The sequence below is a fragment of the Phascolarctos cinereus genome, unplaced genomic scaffold (genome assembly GCF_003287225.1).
Source record: "Phascolarctos cinereus isolate Bilbo 61053 unplaced genomic scaffold, phaCin_HiC Scaffold_5;HRSCAF=322, whole genome shotgun sequence".
In the NCBI taxonomy this organism is placed as follows: Eukaryota; Metazoa; Chordata; class Mammalia; order Diprotodontia; family Phascolarctidae; genus Phascolarctos; species Phascolarctos cinereus.
This window is the reverse complement of record NW_027555958.1, coordinates 7,828,999-7,856,694: the sequence shown is the minus strand read 5'-3', so window position 1 is coordinate 7,856,694 and position 27,696 is coordinate 7,828,999. Positions and strand designations below refer to the sequence as shown.

General features: G+C 42.6%; 1 protein-coding gene and 1 long non-coding RNA gene across 2 annotated transcripts in view; one reads left to right on the top strand and one right to left on the bottom strand.

The window, feature by feature from the left end:
- The window catches only part of DRC11 (dynein regulatory complex subunit 11), a 225,896-nt gene that overhangs the window by 161,657 nt on the left and 36,543 nt on the right, over window positions 1–27,696 (top strand). Inside the window, exons 12-15 of the mRNA XM_020974919.2 lie at window positions 4,210–4,262; window positions 11,274–11,356; window positions 18,055–18,162; window positions 22,650–22,849. Of these exons, the coding sequence (XP_020830578.1) occupies window positions 4,210–4,262; window positions 11,274–11,356; window positions 18,055–18,162; window positions 22,650–22,849 (444 nt within the window). The remainder of the gene's footprint in view (window positions 1–4,209; window positions 4,263–11,273; window positions 11,357–18,054; window positions 18,163–22,649; window positions 22,850–27,696) is intronic.
- On the bottom strand, window positions 284–16,557 carry LOC110199900 (uncharacterized). The gene is made up of 3 exons (XR_002322082.2): window positions 16,312–16,557; window positions 13,977–14,045; window positions 284–885 (listed from the first exon to the last, which is right to left on the bottom strand). It is a non-coding gene; the product is annotated as an uncharacterized LOC110199900 (long non-coding RNA).

Below are 27,696 nucleotides of genomic sequence, written 5' to 3'. Positions count from 1 at the left end.
ACTCAGAAAAACCCTAGGAGGTCAGTAAGGTCTAAGTACCATTTGGACTATATAGATACTAAAGTGATTACACTAAAATGTATTTTTAAATAATATCGTTTAATTTAAAATAATATTAGTTCAAAATTTTACCATATGTAATGGGCATTTCTATGTCATTTGAATGTATATATTGCACTAATATTCATTAAAATAATATACAGTTTTCCAAAGAAACTATTTCCATCTTTTGGAAAGAGCCCAATATAATATGGTGCTGAGAAAAAGAAAAAAATAAAGTTAGAAAAAGGAGAGTGACTTTTATTTCTGTTAAATACTGGACATGACAAAAGCTGGAAAATCAAAAATCACTGGAAGAGGAAAGAAAATCTCTCCATCAGAATGAGATATGAACTTGGTAATGTTCTCCTCAATTTGGTAGATAAAAAGTGTTAGCCAGATTAGAGATTCAACCCAGGACACTGTAGTCTCATGGTGAAACCATAGGAGTATCTGAACCATGGCAGCCTTGTGGTCCAGCTAGAATTCATTCATTCATTCATTCATTCATTTGTTTGTTCATTCATTCCCTGAGTAAGCATTTATTAAAAGCCCACTAGATTCAGGCATGATGTGCTTCATCTCACAAGGGCACAAGTGATACCAAGTCCATCAACCAATAGAAAGGACCGTCCCTCCCCATTTGGAGCAGATGTTGGAGCAAGCCTAATGCTGTTATTTTGTTTGGTGTCTAGTAAGACCCTACATAGGAGGGTTACTCCTTGATCCAGGCGTCAATCTCACTGAAGCAGAGAACGGAGGAAGAAGGCAGAGCTAATCCTCCCCCTGGGTACCTCACAAAGCACTTTGCTTGTATCCGCCATGGTCCTCCTCAGTGACATAAGCCTAGGAAAATGGATAAACATAAATTTCCACATCCAAATCAATGTTTTCAAAATGAAGCAAGTTCAACTACTGAATCACCCTCTCAAAGAGCAGAGGGTTTATTATCATTCATAGTCACCCATAAATGTTAAACTGTCATCCACTTAAATTAGTAAAGTCATCAACTTTCAGAAAGGGCTTGCCTTTGAACTATATTTCTTAACTGCTTAAAAGAAAGTGCACAGACAAATCCATCTACCATACATTTTCCAATTCTCTCTTATCTTTTCCAGCCAGATTTTCCAGAAATACTGATGTTAATTATAGAACCACATATGTTGATGTGAAAAAATATACCTACAATTTTACATCTATCAGTTAGTTTACTGGGGAAAATGCCAAAAGGAAGCTACCTTCTGGTCAATAAATTACTTACAGATTGAGGTGATTTTTTAATGCTGAAAAAATATATTTTCTTCTCATTCATGTAACCTCCCCCAAAAGATCATTTACTTTCCTGTGTTAAGGCACGTACATGGGCGACACATGAAGGACAAAATGTAACCCTACTGGTGGCAAGGTCTTCTCCTCAACATTTTATGCACAATGAGCAAGTTATTTAGAGTTAGATGATACCATTAGAGGAAAAGCTACCTCCAGTCTTCTAAAAGCAACACCCTCCCCTGGAAAGTTAATTCACTTTTTAATTTATTGTTGCATGAATCCTAACCCAAACCCTAAGGTATGTAGCCTATACTTGGTAAACTACAGATAAAACTCTGCAGTTAGACTGAAGTTAGTTTAGATCTCAAGCTATAAGGGAGCTCAGAGACCATTAAGCCCACTGAATCACAATGACTCACTTATTTGACTATTCCCATGAATTTTTAAATGGAAATGCAGGCTAAAGTTCAGAGTACTGAAGTAGATCAAATAAAACTTTTTGTATTTGATATTGTTCATTGAAAGAGGTTTCTAATTCTGTTCCTTTATTGCCTAGGAAGCTGACTCTGATGAGAAAACCAAGAGTATTTATTGACCATGACATTGGACTTGGATGGTAGCTTTGAGTAGAGTGGGAGTACCCAGGATTCTTTGCCAAACTCAGGGAAAGGAGAGGGAGAGAACCAGACAGACTGACAGAGACAGAGACAGATTGACAGAGAGAGGGGAGAGGGGAACCATTGCTTCTCCTTGTGGACAGGAAATCACCACAATGGAAGGATTCTTGACTTCGTCTCCTGAAGTCACAGTGAGATAGTGGATAGTACAAAGCCTGTAATTCAAAGTGGTTGTCTCTCAAACTGGAAATTAATAAGGCATTGCCATGTCTGAATCTGCCCCACGCCAAGGTTTCCCAGGAGTCTCAGCTAGGACTGTCTGTATGAGGCTTTAAAACGGAAGTTGCCCATTTAATCAGAGCGTCTTTTATTTTGTTACCTCAAATGCAGTTCAAAAGTGTGCTGATTGTGTCTATTACACTGGCCCCATCTTTTGGGGCCAGAGTTAATAGATTTGGGTCCACAGGCCATAGTTTTGAAACTTCAAGGGACCTTGGAGACCATGTAGTTTAGCCCCCCCCCCCATTTTACAGTTGGAGAAACTGAAGCTCAGAGAAGTTAAATTATTTGCCCAGGGTCAGGCACCTAAGTAAGTGTCAGGGGCGGAATCTGAACCCAGGTCCTGCGGACAACAAGCTGAGATTATGCACTCTCTGCCACATTGAGGTTCATCCTGTGTTGTCTTGGCAAGAAGATGCTTACACTTTATCTCCTTTTTAAGATGCTGTTACAACCTCCTTCAATTACAGTCCCTGAGTTTGCTCCGATGCCTACCAGCCCTTCACATTTCTGTCAAAGCTGAATTTGTCATCTTCCTATGAAAACCTGCCTCTGCCTTCGCTGTGATAACACCCCCATCATCCCCGTCAGCCAGTCCTTGGAAGTATCCTTGCCTCCTCCTCTCCGTCTCCCATTGCATGCCCTCATGCTAAGTCCCGTCCATTCCTCCTCTCCCACCCATTCCTTCCTCTCTGCTCTTGCTTAGCCCCTTACCTGGCTTTGCTCTTTTCTCTTTGGTCCTGGCACTGTGGTCTCCTTAGTATAGGTCCTACTTCGTGGGGACCAATCCGGGTCCACCCCTGCCCAGCTCTTTAGAGCCTTAGAAAACTGCCTGGACTCAGAGAGATTAATTAACTGGTCCTCGGGTTCTCTGTCTCCAAGATCACGTGTCTGTTCGCTTGGTTTACTGTCTTCCTCCTCATCCACATTGCTGTGACAGCCTCCTCACTGTTGTTGCTGCCTCCAGTGGCTGGCTCTCCCCTTTATCCTTAAGCACACCTTCCTTTCTAACATTTGCAAAGCATTTAGGTAGCAAATGTTGACTCCTTTTTTTTTTTGGGTTAGGCAATGGGGTTAAGTGACTTGCCCAGGGTCACACAGCTAGTAAGTGTTATGTGTGTCTGAGGCCGGATTTGAACTCAGGTCCTCCTGAATCCAGGGCCAGTGCTCTATCCACTGTGCCACTTAGCTGCCCCCTTGACTCCTCTTTCTACATGAAAGGGAAAAGGGAGCCAGGATGGAAACTTCAGGGACCAGGACAGGGAAGACATGAGTATATTTGTAGGCAGAAGAGGAGGGGATAGAAGATTCATGAGATCTGTGCTCTGGAGAGAGCTCGGACATTACTAAGATAGGAGACTGTGAATACGGGACACTAGATACCATGTCTGACTTGGTTCACGTACTGGATAGGCCTGATAAACTTTTTTTCTATTTTTTTATTCTTTGTTATAAGTCCATGGCTCTCTGAAAGGTATGTAGAGGGGGGAGGAGTATTAAACTAGATGATATAAAAATAAAATATATCAAGAGCATTTTCAGAGGAAAAGAAAAGAGCACAGGATTTAACATCAAAAGAGTTGGATTCCAATCCCTCTTCTTCTAGGTTTGTTACCTCAGAGAAGAGGTTTGAACTCTCAGTGCCAGTTTCCCTTCTCTGTAAAATGGAGATATTAATGTTGATGATGCCTATTCATAAGACTGTTTGGAGGAAAGTGTCCATTAACCATGGCATGTGGTATCAATGTGAGCTATGAAGGGGGTCAGGAGGAAGTTGAGGGCTTGTCCTTAAAATGCTAAATATATGTCAGCCATCTTCCCATTAGACCTCTGGGATTTTTTAAGTCCAAAGGAGGCCAAGAAACAGGTAGCTGCAACCCTCAGTGAATTCACTTTTTCTGCCAAGTTATTTTTGCAAAGTGCTGTGTGTAGTTGATTTCTGCAGCTATCCATGCTTACATATTTCTCCTAAGTGGTGAGATAATTATTTCTATTTTGTTCTCAGAGAGGAAGAAAGGGGAAAAGAGGCAAAAAGGAGAAAGACCTGACCCCAGACAGGTAAAGAATGTACTCGTTCTCTGACATATATGCCCCTGAGCAGCAGCAATGCTATGGTGGCCAGAGTCCCTATTAAGAGTCAGATCTCTGACCTTGACCCAGACCATGAACCCCTCTGAGGTCATTTTCCTAATGGATTATAGGATCTCTTTTATTGAAAGCTGGAAAGTTTTCAGTTCTGTCTAATACTAACCCTTCATTTTACAGGTGAGGGAACTGAGGTCCATAACAGGAAACTGGCTTGCCCAAGATCGTAAGGGGTCAGTAGCAGAGCCAGAATTTAACCCAGCTCCTTTGCCTCCAAATTCAGTCATCTTCCCACTATTACCACGTTGTGTCCAAGCAAGGAAGTAGAGTGGTATGATGGAAGGAGCTCTGGTTTGGGGTCAGAGAACCTGGGTTCAGATCCCAATTCTGCCTTTAGCCTGTGTGTGACCTCAGGGATAGCAGTCTACGGTCCTCCTTTTCCTCATGCTTTAACAATGGCAACAATTATTATGATGATTATTATTAATATTACAAAAATTATATGGAGAAGAGGTAGAAACTTTCACTCATCACTGCAGGCTGTCAGAATTTAGCATCCACCACCAAATACCTGGCAGATACATCCTGGCTAGAGTTATCCATCACAGTTTCAGGATATTTCACGATGACTGATGACGAGCCCCCTCCCACTAATACAGACCTCAAAATGGCCTGGAGAGCTCAGCCGAAAAACTGTCCTGGGGCCAGAGCATTCTCAAGAATTGCTCTCACAGTCACAGAGCTGTGACATTGATGCAGAAAAGGACAAGGTTTGTCATTGATGCTAATGCACAAAATCCTCATAATCTTGAAGGAATGTGGAAGGAGAAGCTTTCAAAGTCCAGCAACCTGGCCAAGAAGCTCAAAGGCCTATTGGGCCAGGAGGAGCCCACAGGGGAGGGTCCTCAATTCTAATGCTTTCATTCGGCTCTCAACTCTATCCTCAGTACATAGCCCAGTGCCTAGCACATAGTAGGTGCTTAAAAGTCAGCCAATAAGCATCTATCAAGCACCTACTATGTTCCGGGCACTGGGTTAAGTGCTGGGGATATAAAGAAAGAAAAAGGACAGTCCCTGATCTCAGGAACCTCCCAGGCTAGTAAGGGTGATGACGGGCAAACATCTCTGTGCAAAAAAGCTACAGACAGGACCAACTGGAATCATCCCAGTGGGGTGGCCTTGGCGTTAAGGGATATTGAGAAAGAATCCCTAATTAATGCTTGTTAACCTGACTTATAAGTCCCTGGTTCTTTACAACTGATCTCCCCCATTAGACTGTGAGCTTCTTGAATCTAGGACTGTCTTTTGCCTTTTTCTGTCCCCAGCACTTAGACCAGTGCCCAGCACTAAAAGCCTTTGTTTCATCCCCTCTGTGATGGTCTGCAAAAGATTTAAAAATAAAAGACTATCAGCTGGAGAGAGAATTGGCTCAGGACCCTTTCTATCTGAACTCTACCAAAAATATTAAAAGAATGAGATGAATGATGTTGAAAAAGTCAAGAAGAATGAACTAATAGTAATGCTAATCATTCCATTTATATATACAGACCTTTGCAAAGTACTTTACCAACACTGCCATATATGAGCCTGTGGCAGCCCTGTAAGGCATTTTAAAAATGAGGAGCCTGAGGCTCAAAGTTTAGAGACTTTTCTGCAGTTACTCAACTCACAAGTGTTGAAGGGCAGCCAGGTGGTACCATAGTGCACAGAGCGCTGGGCTTGGGGTCAGGGAGACTCATCTTTCTGAGTTCAAATCCAGCCTCAGATACTTACTAATTATGGGACCCTAGGCAAGTCACTTACCCTGTTTGCCTCAGTTTCCTCATCTGTCAAGTAAGCTGGAGAAGGAACTGGCAAACCACTCCAGTGTCTTTGCCACAAAAGTCCAAATAGACTCACGGAGAGTGAGACACAATGTGTCAAAGGTGGGATTTGAAACCAGAGTCTCCGAAGTCCGAATCCAAATCCAGCCCTCCCCCTACTACACCTCACCGCTACTATTTACAAATGAAGGGGTTAGTCTACACCAGCATGGGGTCCTAGAATGTGAGCTAGAACCGATCTACAAGGCTGTGTAGGCCAGCCCTCCCACCCTCATTTTACCCCAGAGAGGTTAGTGACTTGCCCATGTCACATAGAGAGTAAGTGTAAGAGCGGAGATTTGAACTCAGGTCCTTGGGCTCCATGAGGCAATATTCTTTCCATGGCTCATGCTTCTGGCCTCACTCTAAGGTCTCTTCCAGCTCTCAGTACCTGATCCTATGACCTTAATTAAAACAAATAGAATAAAATAAAGTCAGTGGAAGGGACCACAAGCATAAAATGCCCTGGCCTAGTGGGCGGTGTCTCCCAGAAGTCACAGCCTTTCAGTGCTTTCTTAGGATGACTGTGCTTGGGCGGGTTTTTTGTTTGTTTTACAAAAAGGTAGCCCAGCATGTGTGGCCTGGGGAGCTGCCTTTCAATCAAGAATGAACCAACAGGAAGGAAGGAAACAGGCCTTTATTAAGTTCTCACTGTGTACCAGTAAATTTCAGATAATTGGGTGGAAGTGTATTAAAAAACATTTCCATTTTCCAAGCTTCAACAGAAATTCTTTAGTGTTCTTGAATAAAAATAACTTAAAATACTCATTGTCTTTTAAGATAAAATGGCCTGTTAGCTCTTCAACATTGAAAATGGATCGTGCAGCTCAAATACCTCTGTGATCATTTTAAACAAAGTTCACTAATGAAATTATTTTTACATAACTATTTTGAATGTCAAAGATACTCTCATTGAAAAATAGGGTCAAGACACACCCTCATCTCCTATTATTGGGTGCGCCCCTGAGGCCTTCAAGGGAACACAATAAGAGGCTGTCAGATGGCGTTTTAAAGTAAACTATAGAAAGGTTCCCAGCCCCGTATTCCCAGCACCTTAAAGTGCTCCAGAAGGGAAGGCAATCCTTACTGCTCCACGGCAGGTCACTCTGGCTCCCAGCCATACATCATGAAGCCTTATCAAGTTCCTTGAAATCATGAGACCAAACAGAGTAAAGATTTGCTGAAAAGAAGAAGAAAAAAAGTTGACCTGAGCATAATAATGTTGAAAGTTTTATCATCTAGTGACAGTCAACTAGGGGGCACCGTAGAGCATAGAGCACTAAGCCTGGAGTCAAGAAGTCCTGAGTTCACGTCAAGACTCAGACATTTACTAGCTATATGACATTCTCTCCCTCTAACGGAAACTAGAAGAAATAAGGATGTTGTAAGCTCAATGAAAGGATTTTCCTTGGGGAGAAAGAAGCCACTGGTCATTTCTGTTTCATGTGGAGCCAAAGGCAAGAGAAACATAATTTGATGGGACATTGGGACTATAGTAGACTTTTCAAGGCTCGTGAAAGACAGAAGCAAACACCACCACCGTGAAGCTAATTGTGACTTAGGTGCTAAAATGCCTCGAGGAAGATAAGAGCCCGAGGAATCCTACGAAGAGCATTTCAAAGTTTGTCCAACCATGGCAGCATGTAATTTGATTTTTAGTGACTTCAGTGCAGAGGTGGCTGAAAGGGAAACTGGCAGAACGTCTGTCAGATAGGGCTGAGAATTAGGGGGTGACAGAGTCTGAAGACTCACCACCTACTCAGAAGTCTCCTGCCTACGCTGTGTGAAAGTTTCCTTCCAGAAGAGGATTTGAAGGCACTAGACATGACAAGCATTATACAACATTATAACAAAAAAAAAATGAGAATCATTATGTCTTAGACAAAAAACTGAAAATTTACTGAAGCAGAGTCATTTGAGAATGAGCTCTAAACTTAAAAATAAACCAAATATGAAAAGACAATTCTGCGAGTGATTAGAACAGCTCCCAGCCAGACATGGGAAGAGGATCAAAGAAAGGACATTGATTCTGATCGTTCCCATTTCCTAGAGAAGTTAAACTGAAGTGAAGCAAATGTCACAATGAAAAGATTGAAAGCCAGAAAGGCAGCTAAGTGGCAAAATCAGAAAGATCTGAGTTCAAACACTGCCTCAGACATTTAATAGCTGGGTGATCTGGAGCAAGTCATGAAACTTTTTTTATCCTTAGTTTTCCTTCTCGGTAAAATGGGGGTAATAACAGCACCTGTCTCACAGGGCTGTTGTGAGTGTGAAATGAGATCACTTATGTAACCTTAAAGTATAACATGAAGGCTAATTGGGGCTGTTGCTGTCACTGTTAAAAGAACAACATTAAAAAAAAAAAAGAAAAGCTGCCTTAGCCATCAAACACTCATGTCTACCTGGCACAGAGTCACAAAGCTATAGACAATGCCAGTGAGATCATAAACTCATTCCCAAATTGTTACAGAGGAGAATGGTGTCACCTTGCAGAGAATCAAAGAGCAGGGACTTTTGGAAGGAGGGGCCAGAAGAAAGCACGGCATGAGCTCCACTTAAGCCAGATCAGCCCAGAACAGGAGCAAATGAACCAAGGAGAAAAGGAAAAGTAGATCTTTAAAAAAAAAGGGGGGGGGGAACAAATTTTCTGGCATTTTCAGAAAAACCTGTTTTTCTCATTGAATGCTAATGAACCACCATGCTTGATATCCTAACACATAAATTACTGATATGTCACATAAGGAAGTAAAAAAGCAGGCAGGATAATGAAGTCACGATGAACAGCCAGACCACATCAAGTGTATGCAGAAAATAGCTGGACTGGAGGCAGGAGAGCTTTGAGAACACTGAAGGCTGCATGCCCAAGATATAAGACCAAAAAATAAATAAGTAAGTAAAGCATGGTGGACACTATTATTACAAAAAATCAAGGCAGTCAAGGAGATATTAGTAAACTTTTAACCAGTATGCCAACTTTCTCATCCCTGTGTCTTTATGAGAATCATCTATCCATATATTGAGGGTATCCCTGATGAAAATACAAGGAGGGAGCAGGACACCTTTAATAAGGGATTCTCTCCAGAAGAGCACACCTTCCCAGTTCACACCGTGGACTAAAAGATGTCAAGAGTGCAAGGTTCCTCTCTACTTATTGTTTGTTAATTGTCTAAAAAATAAATCAGGAAAGCAAGATGCGTCTTTAAAGCCTTCCTCCTAACAAGTGTCTCCCGTGTACATATGCAATAATTATAGCAGTGTGCATTTCCATAGCATTTTAAGTTTGTAAAGCAAATCACGTGTTTTCCTATGATCCTTACCAAAATCCTGTGAGCAAGGCATTAATATTATCGACTTACCCAGGGTTATAGGGCTAGCTATTAAGTGGCTGAGGCCAGATTTGAACTCAGGTCTTTCTGACATCAAGTCTTGCACTCTATCTACTGTACCACCCAGCTGATCTAACTTCAAATCAGGCAGCAAACAAGGAGGTGATGTCTGCTACAGTGTTAACTACAGACATGGAGGCTGCCCTGGGCAGAGGCCCAACCGCAGAGGCATTTCCTACCCATAGGGAGGTCCTCCAGCTATTCCTCTTTGAGGCTTATGTATTGTCGGCACCAAGCCCCAGAATGCCTCAACTCTTCCTCTAGGAGATCCACAGCCACTTAAAAGAAATTGGCCTAACAATCCACAAAGGGAGAACCAAGTGGATGAAGAATGTTTATTACACAGAGAATCCCAAGTAAGTGGATGACAAGTCCATTGAGCTGATCCAGCAGTACATATTTGGAGACAGACATTGAAGGATGATGGACAAGCCATGAAACTGGATAGGAAGAAATGGCAGGGAGAAAGATGCCTGGATTGCATTTAGGAAGTGGTTTAGAACTTCCAGTCATCCATAACTATGAGTGCACACGCAAGTGTGTGTGCGCCCATGCATGTGTGTGTGTGTGCACACACACTCACACACACACACACACTCATCTTTTCAATGCTGATATTCATTACTACTCATAAACTATAAGATTCTCCTAAAGGTCAACATTGTACATGACCCAGTTGACCACAGAGAAGTGCATGATAGACACGAATAAGCTTCAAAAGATCCCTCATGACACCCGTGTACAAGATGTGGTATAAAGGGTATCTTCCAGGACATTCACTTGAGGTATACTGTATTTGCGGTCTTGCCCAACTAGAGCATGAGCTCCTGGAGAGTAGAGACTGACCTCTTGTTGTTGTTGTTGTTGTTAAGTTGTGAATCCCAGTGTTTGGCCCGTAGTAAGCTTATAGTAAATGTTTTTCTACTCTGTGATTAAGAATCTCAGAAGATGCTACCCCATTGGCATTTCATCTGGAACGACCTACCTTGCTGTATCCCCTAAGCCCAGATAATTTCATAGGATGCTTCATTCATTAAATAAGGGGGATGGCTTTGACATCTATTTGTTCTTAATTGGTATAAATCATAAGGGTGCTGGCTACCTGCCCATGAACCTTTCACAAAGGAAATGGTTTGGACATCTCTAAACTGGGAAACCCATCATCACATCTTCTGAAAACTGAGTCATGCCCACAGCCTGACATTAGAATTAGAATCATTCCATAGGCGTGCCTAGGTTGCTCAAAGAGATCTTTCTTTTAAACAACTAAACTTAGTACAGTATATGATAAATATATGCATAAATATATATATATATATATATATATAATAAATTTCAAGTAGGATTGATGAGCTACCACTGATTTCAAGGAACTAATTGAATATATAATTATGGGCTCACAGTGTTACCATTATTGAGTGATTTTTAATATCTAATTGTTCCATAATGAAGATTGATGAAAGAGTAGATTGTGGGAATCATGATTGATTTCCTGTTACCTGGTGCTGCCATTCTTGCTAATGGCAAACATCAGATAGACATTTGGAGGTGCCAAGGTAGGATTTTAAAAGCCCAGTGGCATCATGGCATTGCAAAAAATGTTGACAGGGTCACTTCGGGAACATAACTAGGAGGTTCCCTTTGACAGAGATTTGGCTTAAGGTATATGCTGTTATTCCCCTCACCTATGTCCTAACCTAGACTAACATGTAACCATTTGCTCATTTGATTTGTAGGACCCTTGATTCCCTATATAAGGAACTGGTAGAAGAAGGATTATTGATAAGACCCTTGAAAGTCCAGCTCTCAGAATACATTGGTAAAGTATATTGAAGTAATCTCAGAACAGGGTAGGAGAATAAGAGCTTCCCATGATATCCAGGGCCTCATTTTCTCCAACAGCAAGAAGCCTATTAGATCACCGTGTCCAACCCCATGTTTGTGAACCATCTTATGTGTACCAGGTGAAGGGGACATCTGGGGAGGAAAAAGAAAGAATTACACATTTCTCTGGACACAGACATAGCATCACTGAGTGGCAACACTATATGTGAATGCTCCAACACAAAACTCCTTAAAGGGAAGTGAGGTGCCCCAGAAGATTGATGTGAGATTGATGGGTGGGCCTCCCCTCACTACATGTCTCCAAGCAGAGGCCAGATGACCAAGGTGTTCTTGGTCAGGTGGGTGTTGGACAAGCGAGCCATAGACAGCCCTCTCAACCCTGGCATCCTGTGATTTTATGGAGGGGGGCAAACAGAGGAACTAGCAGGAGTTGGGGCTGAGAAATGTCTTTACATTTCCCCTCTGTTTTTAAACTATCATTGGTTCCTCCTTGAATGCTCCTTCCAAAAAGGGTGCATCACAACTACCTGGCTGCACGAAGCTTCCTTGGCTCCATCCGGCCAAAAAGATAAAACTGAGGGTATACAGGACCCTCACTCCCTCACACCAATAGGAAGGATGCTTCATTATTATCCTTATGGGTTCAAAGAGGGAAAATAGAACTTCGTGTTTGAGCTCAAATAATTGGATACAGGTTTAGGGGCAGGAGCAAGGTGGACACATTTCAAGAACTTATCCAAATTGAAAACAATATACCAACTTTATCTTATGACTCAAAAAAAATTTTTTAAAGAGTAATTTTTTAATAAACCATTACATTTGGTTTTAGCCATAATTCAAAACCTAATTAATATTTACTAATTAGCAATGAATATCATTCAGTAATTACCACAGTAGGATGAAAATGTGATTTTCTGTAGGATGGGTTTTTGTTTTATTCTTTGTAATATTTATATTTGGTCAAAAAGGCTGAAACTCTCATTTTCCAAAAATGTTGCATTTTTCTAGATTTCCTGCTTAGTTTGTTTAATATAAAGAACAAATATCTATAAGAAATATCTGCAAGAAAATCCTGAAGAAACTACTAGTTTCTTTGTAGAATAGTATTAAATTATTTTAAAATTATATTAAAGAGGCAGTATTTTGAAGGAGGGGAAAAGCAAATTAAGGTGAATTTTTCCTCTCAGGCTTTAAAAAAGATTATAAAATAGTCATCATCTGAACCAAAGGTTCCCAAACTTATTTGGGCTACTGCCCCTTTAAAAAAAATTACTCACACTCCTCCACCCTCCCCAGAAATCTCCTTTCTTTAACCCTTTAACAGTATTTTTTAAAACTTTCATCATTTCAAAAAATATGAAATATTTTTAAATGATGCATCTTAAATTTAACAATTTATTGTAAATGTGTGTGTTTTTTTCCCTGCACTGAAATGTTGTTGACTCAATATTGCATCATGTAACTACATAGTATTGTATTGTAAACAAGTCATCACATGCACATATTCCTGCCAATGCATGCTGGACTTCCTGACAATGAGTGACACACTCACCTGCCAACACTTGCTTGTTAAGACCTGTTGGTGGACTTGACCACTGATTGGTTATAACTTGCATTTTGCGTGTTTATTTGGAAAATAATGTAATCACTACAACTTTAATTCTGTTACACAACAGATGAAACATGTACAAATGGTTTCTAAAATTTTCCTCTCTTCTTTCTTTATGTTTCCACCACCCCTTTATTTTTATTCAACATCCCCCAATTGCACCCGAGGCTACCACCAGCCCTCTACATGTTCCAGCACCCCCCAGAGGGTGGTAATACCCACTTTCAGAACCTATAAAAACTAAATGGTACTGGACCCCAGAAAAAGGTGGAGAGGAAAGGGAAAATAAACCAGTGAGGCTTATCAAGTAAGCAGAAATAAAAGCAATAAAATTCAATAGTTGTAGGGTTTTGAAGACAAACAAGTACATTCATACATTGCTGGTAGAATTGCAAATTAGTAGAATATTTCTAAAGATACATCCATCAGCACCTAACAAGAATAAAAAACCTTCATATCTATTGTGTCCATAACTCTATAATAATTCTTTAGGGAAAATCAGACTACAAAGTATGAGAAACTTTCAAGGATTAAATTTTGAAGACTCAAAGAGAAATTATTCTTATAAGGGTGAAAGGGGAGGGGTGTTGTCTAGAGAGAATGACATAGATGCACAGGAAATTCATCAACTAGTATCAGTGTTCTGAAAGATACCTACAAGCACAGCTAGGTGGTGCAGTGAATAGAGCACCGGCCCTGAAGTCAGGAGGACCTGAGTTCAAATCCAGCCTCAGACCAAACACTTGATACTTACTAGCTGTGTGACTCTGGGCAAGTGACTTCACCCCAATTGCCTAAAAAAAAAAGATACCTACAGAAGATGAAAACAAATGCAGAAGAAAAAAAAAAGAATGCTGTTGTAGAGCACAATCTTGTAAAAACAATGCCCAGAGTTCATAGCTGGGAATCAGCTGAATTTGTCTAGGAAAGCCAAGAATAACAAAACAGAGGACAGGGAGGAGGAGGAAAAAGAGGGACAGGATACCTGCTTGGGGCAGATGGGACAGGCATGATGGATGATGCTGAGAGGACAGACTTCTTGCTCTTGTTTCTCCTGTAAAAGAAGATTGGACTTGAAAGAATGAAGCAAAAATGGCTACTAGAGAAGTGAAAACCAAGATAAGGAGGGAAAGGGAGAGCACCTAGCTGTCTTCAGTCCCTTCAGGTCATCTGGCCCAGATGAATCACATCTTCGGGCTTTGAAAGCAATGACTGACGTGATTATTGAGAGACAGCCAATGGTCAATAAGAGGACCTAGAGAAAGAGTGAGGTCTTATAAGGTTGGAGAAGGACATGTCAGGGAAGAGAGGGGGATGTAATGAAGTCAGCTAGACCAGTGAGCATGGTTTTGAATCTTGGCTAAATTCTATGATCTGTTATTTTTATGATTATTTATTTTTATTTACAAACATGTCCTATAATGTTATATAATACAAATATATTATCAATACTAATTTGTAATATATTTGTAAATGGTATGTAAGTATTATATGTTATAAATGAACATGTTATAAAATATACGATATAAATATATAAACGTAAAATATTATTTTTTGTTAATAGTTTTTGTTTTTATATCACCTTCATTTCCAAATATATCTCTCCTCCTTCCCTCTCCTATCTAGCAAGCCTAATAGAATGTGCATTGTTCCCCTCTCATTCTTCCAAGAAGTCTCCCATTTTTCCCAAGGGAGGGAAGCACATTTGCTTTAGCTTCTACCATTAGAAATCTGGTTAGCAAACATCTAGAAAAGGGAGTGATGATCAGGAAGAGCCAGCCTTGCTTCATCCACAGCAAACTAACCTCATTTCCAATTCTTAAGGAGCACCAATCCTGGTGTCTCCAAAGAACACTATTGGTATAATTCACCTGGATTTTATCCCAGGGTTGGACAATTTCACAATTTGATCAAAGTCACCATTATTCTTGTAGAGAATAAGGAGAGGTGAGCTGAGATAAGTGTACAGCCATATGGACTCTGTAGTCAGACACAAGATAGTCATTAATAACCCACATACACACATACATTATGTGTGTGTGTTTATGTGTATATATATATATATGTATATGTGTGTATGTGTATATATATATATATACATATATATATATATACACATATATACACATACATACATATAATTGGGGAGACAGAGAACATGAGGTGCCACGGGCTGGAGATCAGGAAGGGTATCATGGAGAAGATGGCGCTTGAGCTCAGTCTTAAAGAAGACTAAAGGATTCCAAGGAGCAGAAATAAGGAAAAAACATTTGAGGCATGGGAAGCAGCTACCATAAAGGCACAAGGACAGGGAATGCCCCAGGGCATGGGGAGAGGTGTGAGAAGCAGTGGAAAGGTCAGTTCAATTGAACCTAGAAGGTGTGGGGGGGGGGTAAGACATGACCAACACACACTGTGTCTACATCAGAAGAAACATACCCACATAGAGAGATGATATAACCATCAAAGGGCAGGATAGGATTTTGTGGGCATAGCTAACAATATTATAGACATATAGACATATATAATATATAATGATATTGTAAATACTTTGTAAATACATGTATTTTTATACACACATATTACTTATATATACATACACATATTTTGGCTTATTGTTCAAAGTTAAATATATACATACATATATAAATGTTGTATTTTTGAATTTTCTATCATTCCAGCCTTTTTGAATGCCAAAATCTATGATTTCACCCAATCTCTTCATCATCCCTTTGAGACAATCACCACTTCTAATCAGGTCACTTAAAATCATGCAGACATTCTTTCAGCCACTCAAAGTGTAGATGCCGAAGCTCGCCTTTACAATATGATTTTAGGCTCAAACATACTCCCTGTTATCGTAACTAAGCCACAGGATCTCCTTTGCCACAGAGTAGCAGCCCAGACCTCTCCCATTTCACCCTTCAGCATTTCCAGAAAATTATCTACGCTCAAAATTAATGTCCCTAAAATGCCATATCATAATGCTACAGAGATGTCATTGTGAGCACATCTGCATCAGATGCTGCATGTGGGGACTGCAGCCCACGTGTGAGTGGAGTTGATGGGAAATTGCCAACAGACCTTCTGACCCCATATATTGGCCCCTCCTCCACAGGTACTGGACCTCTTGGTCTGCAGTTATCGCCCCAGGATGCAGAGCCAGGCACTGTTTGCATCTCTGCCTCCAAGGAAATTTCCCACCCTTCTTCTCTGAGCAAGAGATTTAGAAAGTGCTTCTACTTCTGCCCTGTCTCCTTTCTTCATTTTCTTGGCGTTCTTCTACAGAGGAGAATGAAAGAACAAAAGGATGTTTTTACCAACTTTTCTGAAGAGAAGATGTCCTCTTTGGCCTTGGGCTCCTTTTCTGAATTTCTGTCAGCTCTGTCATTCATTGTACTGTTTTGTACCCCTTGTCTTTCCTTGATGGTCTCTTCCCTTAACTGTTCTCCTTTTCTTCTTCCCTCTCTGGCAAGAGTGTCTGGTCTAGAAGCAAGGAGTGCTCTCTGCCCCCTGAAGCCGGATGGTGAAGGGCTCAGTGGTCCAAGCACAGTGTGATGAATTGCAGGAATACACTTTCAGCAAGCTTGCCCTGGCTTGGCATACTGCCTAGGACTGCTAGCGTCCCTTCTCTCCAGCCAAACAAACAGGAAAACAGTACACCCCCCAATTTAACTGGCTACCATTTAAATAAAATCAGTTAATTTCTGCAAAATATGGTGCATCTGGGCATTAATATGGATATATTGAAGCAGCAAATTGGGGTCACTTTCATATGACCCTTAATGTCATGTTTACTGGCAATAAATGCTAGTTATAATGGTGGCTCCAGCGTCCCTTCCTCCTCGGGTGAAGGCAGAATTAACCAGGCTTCTATTCATTACATCCTCATTAAAGAGCTGGGCTAGCCAGAGCAATAATGAAAGCTTGTCATGATTACTGCACTGTCCCCACCATCACCATCTATCCAGCTCTCAAGGACGTCTCTGTCACACAGACACAGCAGAAGGGTGGCTGCTACAACAATACAGGAATCACCAGCCGATTTGTTTAAACAGCGAAAGAAACCCTTCCTTCCTTTCCCTTCAGATTTCTAAACCTTCAAAGTTTTCTTACACTCATAGTATTGTGTGTGTATATATATATAAATCTTCCAAGTCTCTAACACACAAGGCTCACCCAAATCCAAGCTTGCTATTAAGAGAATGGGCAATTAAAAAGAAATCAGAATATGGAGAACTCATTCACTATCTTTTTTATTATAGGTTCATGTCCCACTCAGAAAGGAATCATGTGAACATGCAAAGGTTTTGAGACATCCATCCTTGTGACAAATGAAGACGGCCAAACTAATTTTCTTGGTGACCTTATCTAAATTAGTCAGAAAATATCAGTTAGGATTTATGACTAGTTACAATTAAGCCCTTTGATATCTTCTAATTAAACTGGTAAAGATTTATTCCTATATTATGCCTTTGATATTCCTTTAAAAATTATAACATGAAAAGGACTGTTGCCCTCAGAATGGGACATTGCTATTTCTTCTACATTCTGGTCAGACTCTACCCCTTTTCATCCACCCCAAGGTCCCATCTCCATTAAATCACTCACTTATTTTTTAAAAGTCTACAAATGTTAACCGTCAGCTAGAGAAAATGCTGTTTATTCTGAACCAAGAATGCTAATGTTTCACCATCTGGGTCATTTTTTTCTTGTTTATGGTTAATTCCTTAGAACTTTGCCCCTTTTCCAACGCCCCAACGCTGATTGGTGCCAGCCTGGAATTTAGAAGCATGTAAGGAGCAAATCTGCTCTAAGTGTGTGACAGCTGATATGACTGGCCTGGCCTGCTTGCACCAAAGCAGCTCCTTTTTGGAATAGTCACGTTTCTTTCTTTTTTACAAGATCTTTCAAGGAAAGCGTCATGTCTTCTAAGAGTCCTGACACATGACAGTACTAGGTCTTCTCTGAGTGTGTTGTATTCTATGGGAGTAGATCTGTTAGCAGAATGCATTTTTGAACAAAATCTTTTCCCATTTCTTAGGCCTCTTTTCTTCCCACAGGCGAATTTTGTTACCTGGGAACTACCCTCCGCCATATAGCGATAGAACCGATGCCATCGCTCTCTGACGTGAGACAGCTCATCACCTTATACGGGATTCTCCCATTAGGTAATAAAGAAAGGAAACTGACTTGTGGACCAAGTCCACTGATTTTCCTCCTATGTGTAACTATGTACGTCTACACATGCAGGCCTGTGCATATGCACATACTATTTCTCCCTTTGACAGTGCTTGACTGATTACTGTCAAAAGCCCTTTGCAGATTTCTGTTTTCCAATTAAGCGTTGGGAGGGAAGGCAGGGTTTCATTTGAGCAGTGCATAAAAGGCCCACAAAAGCCATTGACAAATATTCCATTTCTAGGCCATTCCTGTTTGCATGGTAACCATTTTGAGCTATGAGACGTAAAGGAAATCACTTGGGGAAGGTATTAACCCAAACAAGCATCAGGGATGAAAGTGAATGAAATTGGGGAGGGGGTGACAGCAACGACATGCCAGCTGAGATGCCGGCTGCAAGAAGGCTGCGGGCATTGGGGGCTAAAGAATGTGAGCACTGAGGAATTAGGCAAAGTCCATTGGAGAGTGCTGAAGTGATGTCCTGGAACTACTTTGCAAGCTTCAAATGCCCTCCTCTACACTGATTAAATGTCATTTTCTAAGCAGATTACTCTAGGATTTTCCTACTCAGGGCCTGAGGACAGGTTACAAATTGGCCTTGGAAGGGATCAGCATTTTCCATGGCAGGGTCTTGTGCATCTCTAAATAACCTTTATGTAATGATGGTTTTAAATGAGGGTGGTGGGACCTCTGTCTCATGTGGCAAAGATGGCACTGGGGCCCAGGTGCCAGCCTTGACCAGCCCTGTCCTCTGGCAACATGAATTTGGATGGCAGGTGTGTCCTTGATGAGAGGCAGTGTGGGACAGTGGAAAGAGCATTCATTCTGGAGTAAGAGGCCCTAGGTTCAAATCCTATCTCTGTCACTAACTGTATAGTCACTTTGGGTAAATTGCTTTACCACCAGGGGCCTCCATTTAATGATCATCTTTTAAATGAGGGTGTTGGCTCTAAAGGTGCCTTGCAGCTCCGTATCTATGAGCCTATGGCCTTTCATAGAGAATTCCTTTAATTTCCCTTCCAAGTAAGATGGCAGCCATGGGGGTGGTGTGGCATTTCTCCCTTGATTTGATCCTGGGAACCCTTTCCACAAAACGTCATTGACTTGATAAGGAATGGGGAATCCAGCTTTTGACTTGGTGTCCTCTGAAGCAAATGAAACTTTGGGTTAAAATAATTGTAAGTAAAAATAGTAACAATGCCTTCTCCCAGAGTCCCCATTACAATACACTAAATGACAGGAAGTATAGGAGCACTCTGGGCTAAACCACAAGTATATGTTAACCAGGAGAGGAAGGCAGTTTTCATGTTCTCAGCTCATGAAGGCAAGTTAGTGCCTGCATTTTAACTAGTTCTCATTTTATAGGTTTCTAATGCACAAATAGTTTATGCAATTAAAATGTGTATATAAGCAAACTTTGGGGTATCCAGATTAAGTTTCCTTGGCTGAAGATTTAATTCTATTATAAAAACGAGTAGGTTTATTGGCCACAGTTTAAAAGCACAGATCACACACATCCATGCATCTTATCACCATTGTCAGGAATGACAAAATAACCCTTGCTTGAAGTAACAAAGGGCATTGGATGTCAGGGAGCTGATAGACACTCAGCAATACATACCTCATCAGAGCTGCCCATGGAAGTGGTCCCAGGGGCCACAGAAATGGACTCTCGAGGTCCCTAGTCTCTTTCAATAGATAAAAAATCTCCCCAGTCCATCTTTGGAGCCGACCTATCCTCCTGGGACCCCAGGAACAAACTCTCATCAGGCAAAAAGAAGGTTGGTTATAAAACCCTTCATGTATAACTACTGGTGCTATTCGATGGTCTGTGGCTTTAAGAAATCTGCAGGATTTCTAAGCAAGCTGAAGTAAAAGGGGCCAAGAGCTTTTATGGATGGAAGTTGATCAAGCACCAGGACAAAATTGCCCAAGCAGTGCATTAAAAACAGTGCTTCCATCCTGCAGTAGGGTGGGAGCTGTGATCCCATCAATTAGTAATCCCTCCAGTGAGGAAGATTGCAACTCATCCATCCAGCCCGTCTCATCCTGTGCCACTTTTGCCCATACCTTTCCATAAATCCTCCCTTTTTAGGTGGGGTGGGAAGGAAGGGAGAAGTCAACCCAAGATGTTTGGCATCTTTCTAGGTCTCTTGACATTACATGGGCACCTGTGCACAATAGGGGCTGCCCATCTCTTTTTCCTCACTCTCACTATATGAATAGCCCATCTTCTACTAGCTACATTTCTTTGATAATGTCTTCGATGTCACATTATGTGTGTGTGTTGTGTGTGTGTGTGTGTGTGAGAGAGAGAGAGAGAGAGAGAGAGAGAGAGAGAGAGAGAGAGAGAGAGAGTGGGAGGAAGGGAGGGAGGGAGAGAGAGAGGAGGAAAGGAGAAGGGAGGAGAGAGATTCATCACTGGTTACTTGCTGTGTCCTCCATCATCCTTGAAATGGCCCACGATTTAAATTCCACTGAGATAGTGGTAATCCATGAAATGTAGAGAGGGAAAAGTTTATAAAAATAAATGTGGGCTATTTTGAGAATACCCAATTAATAACTGAGGTTTACCAGCTTTCTATTTATATTATATATTATTAAGAATAAGGAAGAGTGATTATTTGTACAAAAAACTCCCAGGTGAGGAAATTCCCTCTACCCACACAGATCAATTCCTCTCTTGTAGCTTGAATCTTAGAGAGTGTTACCTAGAGCACCTAAAGACCAAATGACTTATGGGGCAGGTAGGTGGCACAGTGGATACAGCACAGGCCCTGAAATCAGGAGGACATGAGTTCAAATCTGGCCTCAGACCAAACACTTCACACTTACTAGCTGTGTGACCCTGGGCAAGTCATTTAACCCCAACTGCCTTTAAAAAAAAAAAGACCAAATGACTTATCCAGGGTTACACATCCATTATATGTAAGAGGTGTAATTCAGGTGTACCTGGCTTCAAAGCTATTTCTCCATACACTCTGCCATGAATTAAAAAAAAAGTTACATTCAAACCCTGTGCTAGGTGCTCAGAGAATACAAAGAAGGTCCTGCCCTCAGTGAGCTTTCAGTCAGTGAATTAGGCCAGGCATAGAAATAACTATTATGCAAATTAGAACATGAGAGGACCAGAAGGGGCCAAGGGCCATAAGAGAAAGGAGCCATATTGAAGACAGTTCCTGAAACTGACCTCCAAGTCCCTTCAGATCAGAGGTTTCATAATAGCAAGGCAGTAGAAAAGTAGGTAAAACTATGATTGATGATTTTTAAAGCTGCCACCTTGGGCAAGTCATGCAACATGAACTTCAGTTTCCTTCTCCTAGAAATTTGCCTTAGTCAGCCCCTAGAATTCCTTTTAGGTCTAGACCTGTGATTCCTTGAGCCTGTTACTCTAATGATTCCAGGTATACACCTAATAAAGACAGAGAAGTGACCAAGAGCCATCAGTGATTCTGAATCAGGACCAGAAATTACATGGAACTATAGGAAACCATGGGATTGCTTTTGTGCCCATATTCAGGGATGTCCACCTTGCTCGTCCATACACAAATATCCCACCAAGACACTTGGAACAAGATTAGACCTTTCCCATGCCAGCATGGCACTCAAAGGTTGGCAGACCACTGTCCTTTTTAAAAAGTATTTAGTATTTTATTTTCCCCAATTACAAGTAAAACAATTTTAACATTTTTTTTAATTTTGAGTTCCAAATTCTCTCTATCCCTCCATTCCCTACCCCTCCCATTGAGAAATCAAGCAATTTGATATAGGTTCTACATGGAGCATTATCCATGAAACAGAACGGTTCCCTTCATTTTACAGATGAGGAAACTGAGACTCACAAAGGTGAAACCTAGGTAACATTCAAGGCAGGATTCAAACCCAGGTCTCATGACTTAAGCCCAGCCCTCTGTTAGGCAATGCTGCCTCCCGATCTCATGTTAGTTAGTATCTGTATCCTATGGGTGCTCACCACCCCAGGTACCATAATCCATCTTTAGCAATATACTTTTATTTTCCTTCATGTCATATTTATTTGGGTTGAAAGTTGGGAAACAGCAGAGACTTGATACTTGTATTGTGTTCATAATAGCAAGGCTCTGGCTCTGGAGTCAGAAAATGTGGATTCAAATTCTGCCCCTGATAGTTACCACCTGTATGACCCTGAGCAAGTCATTTAAACTGTTCTGGCTCAATCTCCATAGCTCTAATACCCTTCCAGCTTGGGATCCATGATCCTGTGATCAGGGAGATATCTACTAGCCTTAGATTTCTATTCTGATGTCACCTGAAAAGGACTCATGAACCCCACAGTCTGCAGGGGAAACTCTAGTTTGAAATAAGCATTGGGCAGTAAATGTGAAAGGAATGGGGTCCTGAGATGCCCTAGGATAATAGGCTGAGGAGCAGATCCAAATGATTGACTGCTGATTTCTGCAGCCAAAGCAGAAACGAATGCACTTGTGACCTCCCACAGGTTCTCAGACGGTGCATGAGAAGGCACCGTTGGTGAAGACCTTGCTGTTGGTGGGGCCCTCTGGTGTGGGGAAGAAGATGCTGGTCCATGCCATCTGCACTGAGACTGGGGCCAACCTCTTTAATCTGTCTTCAACCAACATTGCCGGGAAGTACCCTGGCAAGACTGGTCTCCAAATGATGATCCACATGGTCATGAAGGTACATACCCAGGGGAGTCACAATGCCACCCATTTTCCTCATCAAGGTCCCAAGCAAAGGGTTTTACTTTCTTTCTAATAGATTCCCTCTGACATGGGAGTACACGTTACTCTTCAACGTTCGTGTTCTAGTCTTCTGAGTACCATGCGGCTAATGGGATGGCCTGGGATTTATTAAAGAATTTACTATGTGGGGGCAGCTAGGTGGCACAGTGGATAGAGCACCAGCCCTGAAGTCAGGAGGACCTGAGTTCGAATATGATCTCTGATCAGACACTTGACACTTACTAGCTGTGTGACCCTGGGCAAGTCACCTAACCCCAATTGCCCCCAAAAAAAAAAAAAAAGAAAAAGAATTTACTACATGACAAGCACTCTGCTAACTGCCAGGGATCCGAATAGAAAGCTGAAGCGTTCTCTGTTCTCCAGGAGCCTGAGTTCTGATGAGAGGATACAGCATAAAACAGAGGGTTCATGGGCAAGGTCATGGAGGACAAGGAGCCCAGGGAGAATCCAGACAGCGAGAGGACACTGGGCAGTAATGGCAGGCCAGGTGATTCCCCCAAGAGGATAATGAGTTCAGGGTGGAGTGGAATGAGGCTCTGGGATATTTGCAGTGCAAGTGGGGGCCACTGCCTGAAACATGTCGATAGGATATTTTCTGAGAGATGGTGTGGCTCGGTGACTGGAGAACCTGCCTCGGAGCCAGATAGATGGACTCCAGTTCTTGCCTCTGACCCACACTGGCTGCATGTCCACAGGCCCATCACAGACTCTTACACCCAGACTATCACTTGAGATTCTAAGAGTTCAGATTTATGTGGCACCTTAAGGTTTGCCAAGGGCTTTACATATAGTGTCATCTCATTCCGTACTCATGATGACTTAGTGAGGTGGGTGCTGTTATCATCCCCACTTTACAGATGAGGAAACTGAGGCTGAGAGAGGTTAAGTCATTGGACCAGAGTCACACAGCCAGTAAATGTCTGAGGCAGAATCAAATTCCAGTCTTCCAGTGTCAAACCTGGTGCCTGATACACCTAGCTAATGGCCTCTCTAGATGAGTTTGACATCAGACATCCAAGGTGGGGATTATATTTCTTGTTTCTTCTACCTTAAGGTTTCCTGTAATCCATGTTTCTAAGTGACCTTGAAATGCTTTTTTGCTCTTACCTCTTCCAAAGAAAACTCAATCTGTTTCAACTCACTTCTCTCCCAAAATCCATTTAGAATCAGAGCATGAGAAGGAACGTTAGAGGTCATCGGGTCCTAATTTTAGAAATGAGGAAACTGAGGCCCCATAGAGATGATGTGACTTAGCATCATAGAAGGGACCTTAGAGGGCATTTAGTCCAACCCCCTAATTTTACAAAGGAAGAAACTTAGGCTCAGTTCACTTGGCCAAGGTCATGCAAAGCTTTCACTGTCCCTCACTGCCTTTTTTACCAACCTTTTCTTTTATGTCCATTGATACCCTGAGGAAGCCTGGTAAAAAACATCAGGCATGTTCCAAGGCTTACAAAGCACTCTATGTGTATTACATGGTCCTAAAAGCAACAGCCGCAGGAATGATCGCCAGCTTCTCCAGGTTCAACAAACCCTTGACATTGGTTATCTTGGAGGCAGGTCCTGGTGTGATCCCCATTTTACAGATGGGGAAACTGAAGGTGCGAAAGAGGATTGACTCACCAAAGGTCACACAGGTAGTCAGTATCGGAGAAGGAATTAGAACTCAAGGCTTCCTAACTCTTAAATCCAGAACAGGAGGTAGCAAGGCGGATACAGAGCAGCCTTGGAATTAGGAAGACCTGAGTTCAAATCCTGCCCCCGCCACTTAGCTGTGTGACCCTGGGCAAGTCCCTTGGCCTCTCTGGGCTTCATGGGGATACCGTTAGGACCTGCCTCAAATCAAATAAGATAGTATACAGAAAGCGCTTTACAAACACTGAAGTGCCACATAGAAGTGCTAGCTTTATTAAAGCTCAGCAGAGGAGCAAATGGGTGGAGCTCTAGGACCTGCATTCTATTGAAGGAGGCAAGTGCTCCACATAAAGGGAATAAAACCCATGAATAAATACGAAGTGAGAGGGAGGATGGAGCACTGGCCACAGGGGATCAGGAAAACCCCATGTGGGAGACTTAGAGCTGACTGAGGGAGGACAGAGAGGCAGAGATGGGGAGAGGAGCATTCTGGGCCTTAGATTCCTAATCTGAAAAGTGCCGCTTTTATTTAGCACCTACTGTGTGCCAAGCCCTCTTCTCAGCTCTGGGTTTACAAAGGCAAAAACAGGATAAACTTTGCCCTCAAGGCACATCTGTTCTACTGCGGGAGGAGGGAAGAGGGGATAGAGTTATGTCCCCAGATCAGTAAATATAGGACATACACACAAATAAATGAAGGTGATCTGGTCCTGCCAACTGGGTCAATCAGGAATGGCCAGTGAGGCTAGGTTACCTGATCTTCAAGGTCCCCCTAGCCTATGAAGCTACAGCAAGGGAATACACACACACACACACACACACACACACACACACACTGATCCCATCGAGGGGGAAAACTCCTGTCCAATCCCAGAACCAGAAGGACCAGAGATCCAGGGCTGGCTCCGGAGGAGGAAGGAGCCTGGCGCCTAACTGATAGGCAGAGATGCCTTTCTAGACCCCGCCTCCCACCTTGGATCGGGCAGCAGAGCATCCTGCCCTGCAAGGTGACCTACATCTCCTGTTCCCTGTTCCTGTTCAGCACCTCATTCCCTACAAGGACAGTCAGGAGTCATCAGAGCCAGAGCCTCTACCTCCTAGGGTGCTGGTGCCCTTGGCCAGCCAGGAGACGGGTTTAGGGGAGAGGGCTCACTGGGCTGAGCTCTGCCTCCCACGGATTGTTGCCCATTAACAGGCCAAAAGCAAACACACCGGATTTAATTGTTGGTCCAGTAAAGCCTTCAGCTTCAGAAATCCCCTCTGATCCAGTTAAGACTAGGCAGACACCCCCTCCATCCCCAGGCCTCCCTGGAGGGCAGCTGGTGGGCACAAGGCGCCTGCCCACTGATCTGCCTGTCTTTCAAAGTCAGCCTTCCAGCAGGTCACCTCGCTCCGCCCTCCCCCCAGAACAGGACACCTGGCGTCCTCACCAGTCCTCACCAGCGAAGTGCTTGATTCACAGAACGAAAGAGCCCTCTGCCGGCCGCCGGAGCAAACTGCTCGGAGCCACTTCCCACACCATTTCAATTAAGAATTAATTCTGTCGTGGCCTCAAACTACCCAGAGATAATTCACATGGAGGGCTTTGGAGCTATAAGCCATCTGCTGGTGGCCTGAGGACAATGGAAGCGAGCCCCCATGGAGGATGGGTATCCCATGTTCTTTGGTGGAAGTGAGTGGAGGGGAGGCCTAGGACTGGCCAGGCAGCCAGTGTGTGCAGGTCACTCTGTAGGTCTGCTTGAAACAGAAAAGTCCACCACGCCCCCGGGAGAAATAGCATGAGAAGGAGCTGGATCTCAAGCGGGAGATCCCAGGTCAAATCCAATCAGTGACGAGGGTCAGAGATGGAATTTGATGTCTTGTTCTCTGGCTCCTTTGTACTTCGGTGCCTCCCCTGATCTGGGCCTCAGTTTTCTCATCTGGTTAGACTATATTCCCACTCCCAGCTCCAAATCTGATCCTCTGAAAAGAAAGACCTCCTATCAAATCCCAGAATCCAAAGGCTCATAAGACCACCTATGCAGGTCCGGAAGGGACCCTAGAGACCATGGAGTACAAACTCCCAACTTTACTGGTGACGAAACTGAGACCCAGAATATGAAGTCACTTTACCAGGGTCACATAGCTAGTGTCTGAGGCAGAATTTGAACCCAGGCCTTTCTGACACCAAGAGCTATGCTCCATCTTCTGAGCCAGGTTGCCTCTCAGATTCTCTAGAAATCAGTGCTGTACAAGCAAAAGGCCTTTTTGGGGTACCTTGAACTCAACATGTAGAGGAAAGACGGACCCTAGTGTGTGGCTTCATTCTTGCAGCTGCCCTGTGTATGACTCATAAACCAGATACTGATGTGCAGAACCTGAGGGCAGGGCAGGGCAGGGTGCGGACCACAGCCCCCCAAGGGGCACATCTTCATTCTGTCAAAAAGTGGTTCTTAAACAGCAACTGTTGGTGGAGAATGTAGTTGTACCAAGCTAGGCACATGCAATGCAACTGTAATTATGCCATGGTCCCTGCCCACCCTGGAAGAACGAACTTCCTTCCTTTCTTCCTTCCTCCCTTTCTCCTTTCCTTCCTTCTTTTCTTCCTTTCTTCCTTCCTTCCTTCTTCTTTCCTTTCCTTCCTTTTTCCTTCCTTTCTCCCTCTCTCCTTTCCTCCCTTCATTCTCTTCCTTCCTTCCTTCTTTCTTTCCTTCTTCCTTCCTTCTTTCATTTCTCTTTCTTTCTTCTCTCCTTCCTTCCTCCTTCTTTCCTTCTTTCTTTCTTCCTTTCTCTTCCTTTCTCTCTCTCTCTTTCTTTTTTTAATTTGTTTCATTCTTTCTATGGCAGAGAGGGAGAGTGCTTAGAATCTTACAGCCCACTAGGAAAGACACCCATCTAGACAGATAAATATAATGTGAATCAGAAGGAGTGACTGCATGAGGCTGTGGAGAGAGAGGATGCCTCAGTGTCTGGAGTGCCTGGCTCCAAGTCTTTTCTCTGACAAATCCCAGCCACACGACCTAGGCACATCAAGCAATCTTCAGTGCCCCAATCATTCATCAACAAAATGAAGCTGTCCATTTTCTGAAAGCAAGGAGCTCACATTTTATAAGAGAAGACAACATGCCCATGTATAAGCAGATGGAGGATAAGTGAATACAGCATAAA